At 40.0% G+C, this 19,466-nt stretch overlaps 1 protein-coding gene across 1 annotated transcript in view; it reads right to left on the reverse strand.

Moving 5' to 3' along the window:
• Nucleotides 1-19,466, reverse strand: part of LOC118111935 (magnesium transporter protein 1) — a 49,329-nt gene that overhangs the window by 12,955 nt on the left and 16,908 nt on the right. The window contains exons 2-4 of the mRNA XM_035160786.2: nucleotides 13,759-13,928; nucleotides 13,557-13,674; nucleotides 12,214-12,354 (exon numbers count right to left, since the gene is read on the reverse strand). Coding sequence (XP_035016677.1) covers nucleotides 12,214-12,354; nucleotides 13,557-13,674; nucleotides 13,759-13,928 — 429 coding nt within the window. The remainder of the gene's footprint in view (nucleotides 1-12,213; nucleotides 12,355-13,556; nucleotides 13,675-13,758; nucleotides 13,929-19,466) is intronic.

Here is a 19,466-nt window from a genome sequence, read left to right on the forward strand (position 1 = left end):
ACGTATTGACGGATTCAGTGTCTTCAGGATAGGCTGCATAAACAAAGGAGAGGTAGTAAAGTACAGTAATCAGTACACTAAATTACTTCAAACTATCTATAACTGAGTTAAATCTCCCCAACAGTGCTGTTGGGTTGCAAACTACACCCATCAGTGGGTATCGGGACGGTATGTTACATTTAAAATTTAAACTGAGAACAGTGATTTATAAATGATCTTTGACCTGTATTACAATAAAAACAATACAAAAGCACATTATCTGATGTTAGACTTCATGAATTTTATTGTTTTTTCAAAATACACTTCAATTTTGATTCTTGCAACATATGTCAAAAAAAGTTGGGACAGTAAAGCATTTACCACTTTGTAATGACACTTAAAAGATGTTTAAGGACTCAAGATGGGTTTCAGGTGTCCTTTTGTCCAATTCTTCTTGCAAACAAGTCTTAAGGTGTGCATCAGTACGGGGTCTGCGTTATCGCATTTCAAAATGCGTCACATATTCTCTATTGTGGCCAAGTCTGGACTGCACGCAGGCAAGTACAGTATCCGCACCCTCTATTTTCGCAGCCGTGCCTTTGTAATATGTGCAGAATGTGGTGTTGCATTGTCTTGTTGAAATATGCAATAATATCTCTGGAAAAGATGTCGTCTTGAAGGCAGCATATGCTGCTCCAAAATCTCTATGTACTTTTCTGCATTAATGGTGCCATCACAAAATTGAAAGTTACCTTTGCCAAGGTCACTGTCATATCCCATACGATGACAGACCCTGGCTTTTGGACTTGTTGCTGATAACAGTCTGGATGGTCCTTTTAATTTTTGGTCCGGAGCACATGGTGGCCATTTATTCCAAAATAGACCTGAAATACTGACTCGTCTGACCACAATACACGTTTCCACTATGTTATGGTCCATCGCATGCCTTCGAGCCCAGAGAAACCAACGGCGCTTCTGGGCACGGTTAACATAAGGCTTCCTTTGGCACAGTACAGTTTTAACTGGCATTTGTGGATGTAACTACATATTGTAGTGCTTGACAAAGGTTTGCCAAAGTAATCCTGAGCCCATGTAGTTATATGGCTTATAGATAAATGGCGGTTCTTGATGCAGTGCCGTCTGAGGGATCGGCGAGCAAGCTTAATCAGTTTAGGATTGCGCCCTTGCCCGTTACGCACTGAAATTCCTCCAGATTCCTTGAATCTTTTAATAATGTTATGCACCGTAGAGGATGAATGATTCAAATCCCTTCCTATCCTTCTTGAGAAAAGTGAGCTTAAAAATCATAGAAATAAGATAAATTCAAATGCTTTGAGATACCCCATTTTCATAAGAGGAATTAAAATGCTTTGGAATTTCATAAAGAGAGGAATTAGAGAGACATTAATCTGCAATCCCTGCTCTCATAGTCACATTGAATATGTCTGGGGTTTCCTCCAAAAAAGTCCACATGGCCTAAAATGTTACTTTCAGATAATTCAGCTCAATAAAAACATCAATTTAAACATCTGGACTAATGGAAGCTAAACAAAAAATAAACTCTTTCATGGCTCATTTTACTCTTAATGATGAACTAAAATTGTCTCAACATTAATTGACACACATCAGTTAGTTTAATAGTTTTCAACATATTAACAATGTGAAAAACAGGAATTCTCTACAGCTCTGAGGAAGAAGCTTTGTCCCTTGGGCAAACCATGGTCGTCAGTGCCCTCTAATGCCCTCTGATGCAGCTAAATCATCTTGATGTGACTCATCAAAATTTTACGCAAGGCCACGGTCACACCGTGTGACGTACCCTAAAACTTTTAATACGATTTAATCTCCATGCTGGTGAGATGACACTCACTGAATTTAAAGTTGATCTGATGAAAGCTCTAGGAGGTCGTTCAAATACAACATGTTATGTTTTTTATCTGACGTGTAAGGTGACCTTGAGTGCTCTGAAAGGCACCTATAAATAAATGTATTCCTATTTTATTATTATTTGTAAATCGCCAAAAATGGCCACGTAATTCAAATCGCTCCAAGAGGCTTTCTTGTTATAATTATATGACACATGTCCCTACCGATTTTCACACGTCAGTCAATCGTGATGCCGGGGCTGTACTTTAAGGGGCGCTATTCAGATATTTTTCCAAACACATTTAAAAAAAAAAAACATATGAATGTCTTCAGAGGGGGCTGTTGTTACACATATGACATTTGAGGGAGGTTGAACAATGTACACTGATGTTGGGATCGAGCCCAGGACACTGATGAGGCCTACATGACATTTGAGAAGCCTGCCTAGAGTTTTGTAGTTGCCATGAGGCAAAACACCCAGAATGCTTCAGGGGACCCCCATGTTTTTTAACCGCCGCCCGAGTTTAAACTCGGGCCTTCTATTGGCTGAGAGCCAACAGACCCCACGGCCCCCCCTGGAGGGAGGCCGGACACCTCTCAGGTAATAAATACAGAGAACCCCCTTAACTCATTGCTTATTCCCGTGCGCTGAAGATTAGACCAGAAACCTCTCCCGGTTACTCCAGACGATCCAGCCACTCAAAGGGAGCACTCATCCAAACGTTTGTATTTTGATTTTTACCTTAAGTTCATTTCTTCCCCTTTTTGGGAACTTCCTTTTTTTTTTTACCTGAACTTTATTTTGAAAGGACCGCAACAGTCTTTCACTCGCAGGCCGAGTTCCCCAGACTTTTTCCCAGATCCAAATCCACAGCTGCTCCTCAGCTGTTCATCCCTGCAGAAGGGCAGGAAACATTCGCCACGAAGGGCAAGAAACATTCGCCAAGGAGAACGAGACGAATTCTCTCCTATCCGGCCCAGCTCAATCCCCGCTGCCACCGCGAATCAGCTGTAGAGGCCACGAACACAAATTCACTTGTCTTCCCGGAACACGCCGCTTGCGCATCAACGAACCGTGGACCAGCAACAAGTAAGAGGCTTATGTCTGGGCAGAGACTAGTTTAAACATTAGCGTGTTATTATTTGAGTGTACATTTGTTTTAGGACCGCTGTGTCCGCATTGTTCCCGTGTCAGCGCGTCGTGACACGTCTGCATTTCCGGCCACGCTGCCATACGGTGTGATCGTCAGACCTATTTTGCGGAGATTTTAACCCATTAAAAGATCGGTACACAGCTGGACGGATCCCAGTTCGTCTGCTTGGGTACCGAGTGGTATAATCCCCGCAAAACTGTCTCTGGCGGTGTTTGAGATCACCTTTGATCATTCATTGCATGTTTCCTTTTCTCTCTCTCTCTCTCTTTTCTCCTAAACCCGCCTGCACACACGTTCCGACCTGCATCCACATAATTCACGTGTTATATCCGTTCGGGGACTTAGATAGTGCGATCGCATCTCGACGCCATTCGGCGCTTTGAACCACGAGATAAACCAAAGCATCCCTTTGTTCTCCATTTCCTGTTGGTCAAACCACGAGTTTATACCGCCATCTTGAATTCGATCCTACGTCAAATCACGTGGTTAGACCGCCATCTTGAATTCAGTAACACGACACCACGCGGTTAGACCGCCATCTTGAATTCAGTAATACGACGTCATCCCCCGTGACTTCGTACGCCATCTTGACCACACACACCCACACCCACACCCACACCCACACACACGTATTGCATGTGTGTTATAAATCGTATAAAACTTTTTCAGATTATGAGACTGATCTTTACAGATTGATTGTTGGTCCCTGATACCAGGGTGGTGCCCCGTCTTTTATAAATTATAATTACAGATTTTATTATTCTTAATTGATCATTTTATTGTTTTTCATTAATAATTTCATTATTCTTAATTGATAACTTTATCGTTTTTAATTAATAATTTTATTATCTTTAATAAATAATTTTATTATTTTAATAATCATATTTTATGATTATTAATAATTAGCCAACATCAAGTCTACCTATTATTGCACAACACTGAAGTTACAGTAATTTCGTGTGTCACGGCGAATGGTGAAATTTGACGCCACGCCACTAACATGGTGTTCGACAAAAACTCAGTTTCATATGACTGCATCATCAATGTCTTGAGGCCCGTCTGACAAAGTTGGACATGGTTGCGGTCAATGGACGAGGAGGGAAACAAGTGTAAGACATGACACAATAAGACATGTGATTTTAAGTCATGATTTCTGTATAGATGTCATCAGGGAGTCTTGTCATACATGTCCAGTTTGGAGTAGTTGGACTATGTATGTCTGAGATACAACAACCTCATGTTTGGATGGGGAGTCATCAGAATTTGGAGCCATGCCACGGTCACACTGTGTGACGAAAACTTAAACTTTTAACAACTATATTCTCCATGTTGTTGAGATGACACACTGATTTTGAAAATCAAGACAAATTTCATTTTCAAACCAAAATGGCTGCCTTCCTGTTGGGTGTGGCTAAGAGTGACAAGAGGCGTTTATGTGCGTCTGGGAATGATACACATGAGTACCAATTTTCATAGGGTTAATAAAAGGTTAGGAAGACCCACATTGAAAATTTGTAGGGGGCACTATCAAGCCATTTTTGGACGCATGCTCCTGAGCACATTAAAATACGTACATTTCACCAGACCTGACGTGCCCGCAAATTTTTTGAATATGATGAATTTCCCAAAAAAGCAATTCATTTCTAAGAAGAAGAATCCACACAGTTTCAATAGGGTCCTTGCACTGTCGTGCTCGGGCCCTAATTACATTTAGAAATCACTGCTGTCGTTTTTAGCATTTCCATACCGTCCCAACATGGGGGTTGGGGTTTTAGAAGCCTTGATATATTTTAAGAAAAGCCATTAGATCAGCCTTTTTTAGCCTGACCTTAATAATAGTGACTTACACATTGTCTGTGAATTTGAGGATGTTGACTTGGCATGGTATTTTTTAAAACTACTTTGTAGGCATGAACCTCTAAGTAGATTTAGAATTAGCAAAAGGATAACCCATGTTTTAATGACTATTCATTATTCCATCTATCAGAGAGAGAAGGATATTTCATTTGTCAAGGCTAAAAGAAGAAATGATACCAGGCATTGGTCGGTTTATTGGGCATTCATGCACAAATGAACCAGATTGGTAAAAAAGTATCACCTTAATATAAAGGGTACATATTATGTCCTTTTGAAAGATCACTTTTCAGTGCTTTTGAACATTTACTTGGGTCTCTGGGGTCCACGTGAAAAAAAAAACTCATTTTCTAGATGTCTACCCGATAGTGCTGTAGCTAAATTTAAGGAAATAATTCCAATTACATTTAACCCTGTATTATCCGTCGATATAACCAACGAATTCTTTAAAAACCCTACCTCCACTGATATTGACCATCTTGTCGATAGCTCTGTAAAGTCATTACGATTAACATTAGACTCATAGCGCCTCTAAAAAAGAAGCGTGTAAAACATAGTGAATTAACTCCCTGGTATAATTCCAACACACATGAATTAAAACAAGCGTCAAGAAAACTAGAAAGGAAGTGGCGCTCCAGCAACTGTGTTGAAAATCACCTAGCCTGGAAAAATTGTGTTAAAGCATATAACGAGCTGCCTACTACTCCACATTAATAGAAGAAAATAAAAGCAACCCCAGGTTTCTCTTCAGCACTGTAGCCAGGCTGACAGTCACAGCTCCATCAAACCCAGTATTCCTCGATCCCTGAATAGCAATATCTTTGACCTTCTTTAATAATAAAATTCTAACTATTAGAAATAAAATCAACCATCTCCTGCCCTCGGTTGGCACTAATACCCCATCAAGAACAGAAAACTCAGGAACAGCTGAGAATCCTACCAATTATTTAGACAGCTTCTCTCTGACCACCCTTGATCAGCTGACCAAAATAATCTCATCTTCTAAACCCACAACTTGTATCTTAGATCCTATTCCTACTAAATTACTTAAAGAACTCCTGCCCCTAATTGATAGTACGTTACTGAACACAATCAATCTTTCATTATCATCAGGATATGTCACTGACCTTCTAATAGGTTCAGATCAAGGATTTGTGTCTGTCCTTGTTCTGTTAGATCTTAGTGGAGCATTGGACACTATTGACCATCACATTTTATTACAAAGACTAGAACAGTTAATTGGCATTAAAGGAACCGCCCTAAACTTGTTTAAATCCTATTTTTCAGATCGATTCCAATTTGTGCAAATTAATGATGAGTCATCTGTGCGCAGCAAAGTTAACCACGGTTGTTCACACAATTTTATTCTCATATATTCTTCCACTAGGAAACATTATCAGGACCACTCAAGGACATAAAAACCTGGATTTATCTTATTAAACTCAGATAAAACAGAGGTTCTAATACTTTTCTTGAAACACCTTAGAGATACATTATCGAATAATATAGCTGCGCTAGACGACATTGCCCTTGCTTCCAATGAAACAGTCAGGAACTTGATCCTGATTTATCACTTAAAACAAATTTATAGGACCGCCTTTTTTTACTTGTGTAATTTCTCAAAAATCAGACATGTCCTTTCCCAAAAAGATGCAGGAAAACTAGTCCACGTCTTTGTTACATCCAGACTTGATTATTGTAATTCCTTATTATCAGGCTCCAGCAGTAAGTCGTTAAAGACTCTGCAGCTTGTCCAAAATGTTGCAGCACGTGTCCTGACAAGAACCAAGAAAAGAGAACACATTTCTCCTGTATTAGCTTCACTACACTGGCTTCCGGTTAAATCTAGAATAGAAATTAAAATTCTCCTCCTCACCTTCAAGGCCCTTAATAATATGGCACCATTATACCTCAAAGAGCTGATAGTACCTTATCAACCCACTAGAGCAGTGGTCACCAACCTTTTCGAGCCCAAGATCACTTTTTAATTCCAAACGTAACATGAGAGCTACCACCCTGATATCTTCCAAAAAAAAACCTTAGGAGGGTCATATTTATTATTTTGGGAAATTTGTGTTAAAGGCTGAATGTACAAGAAATAAATATACACAAAGAGAGGCTGTTGTGCAACTTTTTCTATTCAATGCACAATATTCAAATTAATATCAATTCATATTTACAATGCATAATATGTAGCTTCTCAGTTCCACATCATGTTCTGCAGAGGAGCTGCTACTGCAGTACAAAGTTTTTACATATAGGCTTTGATTTGAATATGGCCACAAATATGATTATTGCCTTGTATGAAAGAAGTCCCTTGTACTCAAATAAATACCAGTACTACACAGTATGAAGCCGTGCATCTTCCGCTCCTGCAAATATTTCACAATAAAATAAACTTTTTAAACAAGGGAATGGACTCCATCAACAGAAAAGCTGGAGTGCTTTTATTTTTGAAAAGGCATACAGAAAGTGTTGCAACCATTTGTTTGTGACATAAATTCATCAGATAAACATTCAAACTCAGGTAAGATCATTTTCTCTGTTTATTCTGCTGTGAACCACAATGTTTATCTGTTTATGACACAAATGTATTTACAACACTTTCTGAACCCGTTTCAAAGTAAAAGCGTTTCACTGTCTGAATCCACTCATTTGTTCCAACGAGGCTTTGATTATTATCGACAGACCGAAAGATGCGCATCTTCATACCGTAGAGTCCTGACATTTTGTTTAGTACATAAACCAACTTGTTCTTGAAGGAAATGCAGGAGATAAACCAGCAGCTCAGACGCCAGTAGCGGACACACAGCGCGTGTGAAAAACAGACAACCGACACACAGCTGATCTGCGGCGCAACGACAGCCAGTGAGTCCAGAGAGTTCGGGGATCGACAGTGAAGACTGGGAGATCGACTGGTAGATCGCGATCGACGGGTTGGCGACCACTGCACTAGAGCACTGCGCTCCCAGAATTCAGGCTTACTCCTCGTCCCTAAAGTCTCTAAAAGTAGAGTAGGAGCCAGAGCTTTCAGCTATCAAGCTCCTCTCCTGTGGAATCATCTCCCACTTTCAGTTCGGGAGGCAGACACCATCTGTACGTTTAAGAGTAGGCTTAAAACCTTCCTTTACGATAAAGCTTATAGTAAGAGCTGTTCTAGGCTGGTCTTAGACCTGATCTTAGTTATGCTGCTATAGGTCTAGAAAGTCAGGGGACACACGGAGCTTCTCTTCCTAGCTTCTCTTTCCTCTTCTTCCTTCTTATCACATCAGAGAAATGAATGTCTCATCAATACATGTTACTGACTTGCCTTCTTCCCCGGAGTCCCTATGCCTTATCGTCCGAATCAGAGATCGTGATCGTAGTGGTGGATCCTGTTTCGTGCTGGCTGATCGTGATCATATTAGCGGATCCTGTTTCGTGCTGGCTGATCGAGATAATAATGGCGGATCCTGTATTGTGTTGGCATCTGATAGTGGTGGTTGTGGACCACTGATCGTGGTGGCTGCTGACCGTGGAATATGATTACAAGAATATACAATATGTCTACTCAGATACTCGACCATTACTGACAATAATTATTTATGAGCCCCTCCTCTGATTGGCTGACTGTATTTGAGTGACACATGTCCAGGCCTATCACCGGTCTCATTCTGGCGCATTGACGATCTTTCTGGTAAACACAGCGGAGGCTGGACTGGTAGCGGCTGGGTGGGGCTGAGAGAAGAGTGCGATTCCATGATGACGGAGAGGAGGTACGAAAGGTGACGTTTCGATATCATATTTCTTAGAATGGACTGAGTGAAAAAGTCTGCGGAGTGACTGTTTTCATACTTTGAGGGTACCTACTGACCACCTTCAAGTAATTACGGATAGTAAAAGCCCAGAAAATTTATTTTACACAATATGGGGCCTTTAAGGTAAAAACAAATTCATGACAAATTCACACATTGTGAAAATAAATAAATAAAACAATCAAGGATGTGAGGATTGACTATGTGTCTGTCCATGGTAGCTCCTCCTTTACATCCTCTGTTGTGTTTTTGCCAGTTCCTCCCTTGAATGATCTGTGTGCTTTACGGTGCACTTATTGATCTTACTTTCATAGTTTATTACAATAATATTTGTGACAGTAACATTAATAACCAAATATTAGGGAAGAATAAGTTCATAATTCTTCAATAAATTTTTACATTCACATTTACTTGCATCAGACATAGGATAAGAAAAGAGTAAACATGAGACTGATTATAGTCCTGTATGCTGGGGTCCAAACCCCAACTATACGAGCATAAATTATGGCAAGGAAAGTGTTGAACAATTTGATTTCTGGGTCACTGTATGTGGATATCCTAGCATAAGACGTTTTGGTCAGATATTTAGATCAACTAAAGGATACATTGACAGAAAAAGTATCAAAAGAAAGGTAAAAAGAAAAAAAAAAAAGATTTACAGCAGATTGGAAGGCTTTTGAATGTTCGATGGAAGGACACAATAGCAACAGAGGGAGTAAGGCAGGGACAGCCACACCATCATCACTGTGTCTCAAAATGCAGGACTCTGACCCTCATGCCGCTCTGCTGAAAAGACACCTGCAGCAGCAATCAAATAATACACCACCTGCAAAATCACCACCGCCATATGATGAATCCACTCCCAGAGCCACAGCAGTATAGGGATCAAGTGGCATGCATTCACCAGCACGTATTAGAGCTCAGATGCTGATGATGCCGGCAGACAACCAGGTCCAGCTACACCATCCACAGTGACCCCATCAACACTTACCCCCACCCCAAAGATTCCTCCAGTGGAGGAAGAAGACGCAGAAGCTATCCAAATGCTCCCAATAATAGAAATGGCAAGCGGAGATGGCAACACCCAACTGTTTAACAGATTATGGACATTTGCTGACATGAAAGAGACTAAGGCTCATCTTCCAAGTGTAAGAAAAGGTTGGCAAACCTATGTAGATCGATTCCTCATATTCTGCAAAGAATTCAAACCCACCACAGTGGAACTAAGATGTCTTCTGATGTGTCAGCTAGGTGCAGCTATATGGGCCAGGGTGGCTGGTGGCTACCCAGGAAATAACAGGACTAACTTATACCACTTAAAGTGTAGTCACATATGGCCTCCGTAAATGCATCACAACAGTTTATCTACTGAGAATGGATGTGGGAAAGATCTCACTACAAGCAGAAAGACGACGAGACAGTCAGTGATTATTTTATACGCCTTAGAGACAGACGTTTGTAGCGGGTATGAAACATGAAAACTCGGAAATGCTCAAACACATCTAGATCATATGGGATTTTGGCGGACTAAACATTGTTGAAACATTTGCAGTACATGCTGGGAAAATTATCAGAGACAAAGAAAGTCCTAGTGGAAAAATGGACTTATCATACAGGCCAATTCTGGTGCTACACAATCAGTTTTAAAACATACAGAATTCTCGCTTCCTCCAAAGATGAGTGACATATGTATATGACAGGTAGCTGAGTAATATAACATTACACTACTTCATTGGCATGTCATGATGATAAAATAGGCACATTTAAACATTTCTTTTCTAACATTGCTGTCCATTAAATTTGATGGGGAGGGACAATGTGCTGACAAGGCCAGAAGGTGGGATTGTCAAGCAATTGGAAGACAGCCTGGACGATCTTTTTGTATGCATATTGATAAAAACTGTGCATGACAACTGTAGCTCCTGAAAATGCTGCTCTCATTGAAGAAGCATAACTTATCACACTTCAGACGGACATCGACTACATGAAACCACAAGGCTTACACTACAAACAGCACACATTTCTAATGGCAAAAATAAAGATTTTGAAAATAAATTACCACTGTGCTGTATCTGTTATCCTACCAGGAAAAGACTTCCAATGGCTTTAAACCCTACCATGTGCTGATTCTCATGTGTCTCTTGCCAAATCCACCAATGACGCGTGGCAAGACCTGCCTTCAGGGGCGGCAAAATGCAACACGGCAGAAATGTTGGAACACACATGATCCATATGTCCAATACAATCCAAGTTTAAAAGTGTTGAGGGAAACTGACATTTGAAGGAATACCTGACCTCACTGACATTCCTGTGCTACAGCAAGTTCCTTAAACCCTGTGGGCAAAATTAAAACATTATTCAGGTTTAATTAAAGGCATGCAACTAACCATGATCACACCAAAATCAGACTGGCCTTGTCAACCACAATATCCAATCAAACAAGAAGCGGTTAGGCCGCCTGGGTGAAGGTGTCTGATCGTTAACACAAAACAGCCAATGACCCCAGGTAACATCACTGACGATGTGTCCTGGTGAATCACAGGGTGATGTATGTCACAAGCTTCTGTCTGAACAACCAGTGACTACCAGGGTGTGGATTCCAAAGAAGGAAGACTCGGAGAATATCGATCAGTTCAGAACCATCTCGCTGCTCAGTGTGGAGGGGAAGATATGCACCTGACAGACTACCTCCTGAGGAACTCCTACATTGACACCTTTGTCCAGAAAGGAGGGAACCCTAAAGGTACCGGGCTGGACCTCAAAAACACGTATAGTTCCATACCCCATGGTGGTCAGTGCTGGTCAAAGAGGCACTGAACCGACACATCCCAGGCAAGTTCAGGGACTGGTGCAAATGCCAGTACATATCACTGTGAATTATCACTCTCATGCACAACATTCTTTAAGTTGCACTTGGAATCATGACCCTGTCTAAGCATGTTAAAAATCATTTAAAATCAGTTTTCATTGTAGCATTGCTTTAAACATGTGATTTTTATTTTCCATAATACAGTTTTGCCTTATCTTTGGCAGAAAACATATTGTCTGTGACTGAAGTTACGAACTACTCAAAATATAGTCCACAATATAGTGAGTTTGCTGGTTTGCAGTGCTCTGAGTGTTAAGTGAGAATTGTTATAAATAGTTGACCAATATCCCACAATGCATCGTGAAAACTACTGCACAACCAATGGTCACTAAGCGATCATGCATTGCGCTTGAGAGTTGAAGCGAGAGAGTACTGTATGTGGTGAAAATGTATGAATAAAAAGCCTCAGATGTGATTAAAAAGAGTAGACTATCTGATAAGAACTTTGTTTTTTGTTAAGATTTAACAGTCACTAAATATTTTCTCTTTATTTGTTTGGGTAAATACACTCAGTATATATATATATACATACATACACACACACTGTATGTATGTAGCGAATTACGTTGATATAGCACGTTTTAATTTTGTGACAAAGACAAACATGCCAGCACAGCACAGAAAATGACAACTAGAGTCTAAAAAGGCCCCTGGTCACTTGGACAGAGATTTTATAATATACTTTTACACTTCTTACCTGTACATCAGTTCTGTCTGCCACCCATCTAGCCAGCTGCTCAGCTGCAAAGCCTCTGACCTGCAGCTCATAGGTATCAGACAAGCGAGTTTTTCCTTTCGATGGGAAGTGGAGGAAGGTTGGAGCAGAATTCATATTCAGCTGAAACATAGTCAAATTATTCAATACACGGAGCAGTGAGGTGTAAAAGTTATTAATCAAATTCCATCTTACTGGTTAAACTTTGAATAATTGTATACAACAGTCAGAGAATTTGTACCTTAATGCTTTTTCTAACACATTTAATATTGTGTAAGACCTATTATGCTTGACCAAAGTTCTGTTTCACATGTGGTTGAGAGGCCTTAAATTAAAGATGCCATGCTGTAACTATCTTAGCGATAAGGTGTTCCTTGGTAGAGTCTTCATTCATAAGAAGATAATAACAATCCTGTCATTACCTCTACTGACCTAGACGTGTTATCTGCTCCCTCCTATTATAAATAATTCTGAGATGCGTCAAAATCACTTTAAGCTTTTTGGTGTGGCTAAATGCATGTGAAGGGTACCAAGAATCTTCTCTTTTTACAGATATATTGTAAAAAAAAAAAAATTCAAAAATCAGATATTCAAATGAAACCAAAATTTAAGAAAAGCAATCATGTGTCTCAGATCGCAAATAAGAGAGAAGGAATATAGGTCACAGAATATAGGTCACAGAGTTGAATTTGCAAAAAACATATTTAAAAGAAAAAAAAATTCTCCAAAGTAAGTCTATAATTTCATCATGTCCTCCAAAAAGTTTCACATTTGGTTTTTGAGTCATTACTGAGATCACATTTCTTATCTGAAGAGGAATCACATTATTAATTTCTTACAATGGTGTTTGAACAGCAGTTAGTTATCAGTGTGTGGTCAGGCACATGCAAAATAACAATGCACTGCTTTGTTGATAGCTGGCAGGCCAATGGATAGTGTAAAACATGGGTGGAATCATAATTTGTTTAAAAAAAAATGTTAGATAAATTTATTTAAAAGCTACGTTTTAATATTGAGGCGGTATTGAGCTGCTAAAAAGCAGTGGCCTTTCTCAAATTCGGCTCCTTCAGAGTCTCTGATGCAGCAATTGTGTCTTTGCTCATCATTCTGCATTCTGCAGTGAAATCAATTTCACTAATATTTATGACAGTGAACTCCAAAAGTGTGCTGATTTAACATGAAGATCCACTGACCAGTGAGATCGGCTGCACTGTTTGGCTGCACTGCCAGTCCTCAGTCACACAGAGGGTGCTAATGAAGGTATGGAATAAGTTTTAAAACGGGATGGCATAGGTTATAGAAAACAAAACAGGAATTTGTCTTACCATCTGAAAGACTTCTGATCCTTCATCAAAATCAACAGATGCAAAGAAGACTTTATTAGTAAAGGCAGAGGAATAACGCCAGGAGTTAGCCAGCATTTGGTACTCCTCATCAGCTTGTCTGAAATGAGATCAAGAATACATTTTAATTATTCCATTAGAATAAAAACAGCAGAAGTCTGTTGCTACTGCTGCTGCTTCTTACCTGCATACCCCACACTGTCTCTGTGGCTGCAGAGCTGTAAACATGATGACCACAGAGTAATTTCTGGGAGGAGCCTTGACAAAGCGACGAAACTTATCTCCATTCATCCTGATGACTGAACGCTTGGAGGCCCACTCCATCATCTGAGTCACCTTCTCTGACAGCAGAGTCTAAACAGGGCACACACAAAGATAAACGCAAGCAAAAAACTATGAACCATCCTTGTATTACTGGCTTCACACATTGATTTGGCTTTAGTAGTAAAACACATCCAAGACAGAAATAATAAAAAAGTAAAACAGCACTAGCAGAGCGGATACCTCCACCTAGTCCAATACTCTATCCTGCAATGTTAAAGAAAGCAAAACAGATCGGCAAAGAAAACATAACTTTCTTGGTGGAGGTTTTCAGATACGATATGTAATGTGAAATCATTCAAATGATGCTTTAACCAGAGTGACTGCTTGCAGTTTCAACTAGATGGCGTTGTTCAGCCATTCTGCCACAAGCCGAGTGAGCGAGTGAGAGCCAGGCAGCTCGCACGAGCTCCACTAGCCGAGTCAGAGTGCGCCATACCCGGCTAGACACACACGGAGTGAGTGCTCCTCTCTCTCACTCACTCAAACACAAACCCACACCAGATAATTAACATTGTGTTTTACTTTGTGTAGAAATAAAAAATAGAGCACCCCCCCAAATAAAAATACGACAGGTAGTAAAAAAGCCCTGTGATCAGTCACACACACACACACAAACATCACACTGTTTAAATGTAATTTTTTTTAAGTAAACAAAAAAAAAAGCTATAAAAAGGTCATGCCACACAGAAACATTTAGCAAGACAAAATGTTCAAATTTTTCTTAACCAAGTTTAACTATCCTGAATTAACAATTACAATATTAACGTCATTTTAACTATTACAATAAAAAAATGTGAGCAGTGTAGTTCAACAGAATTAATAACGGTCAATGGAAACCAAGATCAGCAACCCATTGAGCGCTGGATTAAAAAACACACCGAAAATCTAAGTAAAAGAAATAAATCAGTGTGTGTGTCTGTGTGAGTGAGTGTGCTTTCAAAATGGGGGATGGCCCCTATGAAGGCAATAAACCATCCCCCCTAGTATGTTTACAACATCTAGCGGGGGTCAGAGAGATGTGTGTGGAGATATGTGTGTGTGTGTGTATTGGTGCCAAATTAGAGAAAGTTACTAGATGCATGCAGAGAAAGACTGTGAAGAACATAACATAACTAACATTAACTTTCAAATAACTTATAACCAAAATATCACAGCAACACGAATCAAACTTATAAACATCACACGGAATTGAATAAACAGTCTTTGCTTAGCCTAGTATAATTATTAAGCCCAGTTGTGTTACCCTTCCATGAAAAGGGAAAAAAGGTGGTTGATGTGCTGTTCGTCCAGTGAAGTCGTCTTGCTGGTTTGCGGCTCCTGTTGTGGTTCTGCTCTGCGATGCAGCTCTTGTGCTGTTTGCGTTGCTGCATTTTGGAAGGTTTTAGCAGCCTGCTCCAGTCAGGCCTGCTTGAAGGTTGATAGAGCTTGGATTGGGAGGAGGTTTCCTTGGTGAGGTGAGCTGCAAGCTGCACCTCTCCTCCATTGAAGTTGAGCAGACAAAGAGGTGGGCTCCTCTCGGAGGGTTGCGTGGAAAGATGAGTCGAGAAAGTGAGCTGGATCGCCTCACTTCTCCTCTCGGAGGGTTGCGTAGAAAGAGAAAGGAGGAAGGGAGAACTGGGCTTATATTGGCCTGGTGACCTCATGGGTCATGGGGCCCAGAGTGACCAATAGTGGTTGAAACTTGTGTCCCCGGTCAGTTTTCACACCTGTGTGTGACGTTGAAGCACCTTGCTGGCGTCTGAGTCAAAGTGGAGCTCTGTGCCCGTTACTGATCCAGCCACGGGCCCATCCATCTGGTCCGTCAAGAGTCACTCTCATCTCATCAGTCCATAAAACCTTTGAAAAATCTGTCTTCAGATATTTCCTGACGTTTCAACTTATGTGTCTTGTTCAGTGGTGGTTGGGTTTTAGCCTTCCTTACCTTGGCCATGTCTCTGAGCACTGAACACCTTGTACTTCTGGGCACTCCAAGTAGGTTGCAGTTCTGGAATATGACAGCACTGGAGGATAATGGGTTCCTGGTAGCTTCACATTTGATTCTTCTCAAATCTTTGGCAGTTAATTTGCGTCTTTTTTTCTCAACACGTTTCTTGCGACACTGTTGACTATTTGCAACAAAACGTTTGATGGTTCTGTGATCACGCCCCAATATCTTAGCAATTTCAAGAGTGCTGCACCCCTCAGAAAGATTTTTTTTTACAATTTTTTACTTTTCAGAGTCAGTTAAATCTCTTTTTTGGCCCATTTTGCCTGAGGAAAAGAAGCTGCCTAATAATTATGCACACCTTGATATAGGGTGTTGATCTCCTTAGGCTACACCCTCCCTCATTACACAAATACACATCACCTGATATGCTTAAATCCAATATGCATTCAAGTTTATACAGCTTGGAGTTCGAAAATATGCATAAAAATGATGATATGGTCAAAATACTCACTTGCCTAATAATTGTGCACACAGTGTATACATGTAGGCCGAACTGTAGTTCACAAATACCCGGTCCCAACACCATTAAGAGAGTGGGGTCCGTCTAATTCAACAAACACTCTTCTCTCTTCAAGCAGTACCCAAGGTCAGGTTATAGATAAAGGGCCAACCAACAATACATTGTACGGTCTACGCTCATGGACTTTCATATCTAAATCAGATGCGCCAAACAGAGAGGCACCAACTTCAACTCTCATCAACTTCAACTCTTTGCATATTACACCAGTGGCAAGATGTAAGGAGACAATGTGATTTAGTTATGCATACTTTAGGCTTAACTATCCAATAAGATGCGAACACCTACATGTAACAGAGACAGACAGCAATTCTAACCATTCATGGATGTGCTGTTGGAATGGGTGACGCAAGTAGAGGAAGATATATGCGGATGCTGTGGGAGACATCGTCAAACCTGGGGTTGACAATTGCTCATGTTACTCTGTTAGCGTTTATATATTGTTCCACCTTCTGGTCTCCTAGATGCATCAAGTCTACGTTAAAATATTCTGCATAAGACATCAGCTGCAGCCTGAGTTCTCCTTTCACCAGCTTCCAGAAAACTTCCATAACACCGACAACATCTGGGAATGCTCCTGATGGGTCGGAGGATGGTGTACTAGGGGGGGATCTCCTCCCAGACCTGGATCAAGGCATCAGTGAGCTCCTGGACAGTCTGTAGCAGTACTTTGTGGCGTTGGATGCACCGATACATAATGTCCCATAGGTGCTAAATTGGATTTAGGTCAGGGGAACATGATGGCCAGTCAATGGCATCAATGCCTTCGACATCCAGGAACTGGCTACACATTCCGGCCACATGAGGCCGGGCCTTGTCAATCAATCAATCAATCAATAAAAATGCATTTGCATAGGCCAGATTCACGAATCACAATTTAGGGATCCTGTCCTGCACCAGTAGGAACCCAGGGCCCACTGCACCAGCGAAAGGTCTGACACAAAACTAGAGAAATGCCACACATTAACAAGCCAACACTGCTGTGATGAGTAAGTGTTACCTTCTTTTGTATGTGCAGTGAACTAAAAACAAACATTTTCTACATTTGTAATTACGTAGTAAGATTCAAAGTATGTTTATCATTTATATGTGTGGTTTCTCATTACATCTACAATTCACTTGAATTATCATATTATATTATTAAGGCCCGAGCACTGCACATGCTCCAATCTGCCTCAAACATGACAACAAAGAATGTCACTCCGTGAACACACCCCAAGGACAATATTTAGCAGCTGTGGCAGAATCGCTCAACAATGCCATTACTGGAAACTGCTAGTAGCCCTTCTAGTTCAAACTTCATTGGAATAACCAGACCTCAGGGCCCGCTCATACTTGCTTGGAAGTCTAATATTATTATCTTTAATAATTTACGAATAAACTCTTGTAATAGTTAAAATTTTGTATTTGTATTTTTATCCGATTTATATTTGATTAATCGAAAAAATAATCCAAAGATTAATCGACCATCAAAATAATTATTTGCAGCCCTAGCCTAGACCACATAGTAATTCACACTTCTGTCAGAAAATAGTCTATAATTCATCCTAAACATTCTGCAGGTCAGACCTAAAGAAACAAGAACAATTTATTTGAGGTTATGGTTGCCTAAATAGGTTAAACCAATTATAATATCTAAGGGTACATTTACTTTTTTCACCAGCACAAGGGGTGGTGCTCAATAAAGACATGAAAGTGTTTAAGTCAAAGAGATTTATTCTGTAAAACCAAAAGGATTATTTCTCTAAAGGTTTGTTCACAAATATGTTAAAATCTGTATTAGTGAACACTTCAGCATTGCTAAAATAATCCATCCAAATGATGGCCACCACCTTGAATAACAAAGGCTGAGGCAGTTGCATGCTAGATTTAGTTTATATTGACATGGTACGACTTAATAAGATGACGACAACCTAATACATTAAAGAATAAGAAGATAAACTCATTTAAACAGCATGGATTAAACAATGGAGAGCATAATCTGGTGAATTTAATTCTGAAGAGGCCAGCAGGTGACTGTAAAATGCTGTGTTACAACAGTTTTGACTCTATTTTAAAACTACAATTGAAAGCTGGAACAATGGCAAAAAGTAAACAGCTGGAGTTTTAGCGAACCAAAGACCATTTTACCTTAAGTGACTCAGAAAACAACGTCACCTTTACTGCTTAAGACAGGGAGATGCTGCATCCATCTCTAACCAACTACAAAAGCTGGAAATCTTAAAGGATTTAAAAGCCAATTTCTCCCAACTCAAACTATCTATGGAGTTTACAGATGCACTTATGGAGAAATTGAAGAAGGAACAAACATCGCTAAAGGACGGTTTTCAAACTTGGGAAATTAACAACAAATCTAGCCAATAAAAATCTAAAACTGAAACAGACTGTGTTACACCTCCAGTGCCGAGGTATGAGAAATAATATACTCATGTGAAATCGCCAATACCGATTATAATTGTCAGTTAGGCTGTGGGGGGAACGAGATAATAAATTGTGGCCACGAGTTACTATGTCATGGGAACAAGACAAATAACTTGTGGCAATGAGTTATGAATCTGTTAAGAATCTTGGAAGGCTCTTGGATGAGAAATGAAATGTTTCACTTAATCACATGATGTAGCCTCTATAATGGGCTTTAGCATGACACACACTATCTTAACTGATTTTGACTGTGCACATTTGGTATCATGATAGGATGCGCCTTGTGCATCTAGAGAGATTGAGATGTAGCCCCAAAAGCTGTACTTTTTAAATTCATATGGACCTAATGCTGATGACCCCACTTTCTTTGAAGAAATATTTAGTAGGTTACAGAATATAGGTGGAGATATTCTATGGTGGGCAACTTGAATACTGATTTGAACAGTCATGCAGATCACCCACATGCACTAATGAAGATATGTTATCTCATGGATTCTTAAGATATAGTTGACATCTGGAGACTCAAATACAAATTTGATTAGATACACTTGGAAAAGACAAAATCAAGTGAGTAGGATTCATTTATTTTAAATTAAATTGTCTCTTATATCTAAAGTAACTGGGGTATCAATAGAGGATAAAT

The sequence above is a fragment of the Hippoglossus stenolepis genome, chromosome 7, assembly GCF_022539355.2.
Source record: "Hippoglossus stenolepis isolate QCI-W04-F060 chromosome 7, HSTE1.2, whole genome shotgun sequence".
Taxonomy (NCBI): domain Eukaryota; kingdom Metazoa; phylum Chordata; class Actinopteri; order Pleuronectiformes; family Pleuronectidae; genus Hippoglossus; species Hippoglossus stenolepis.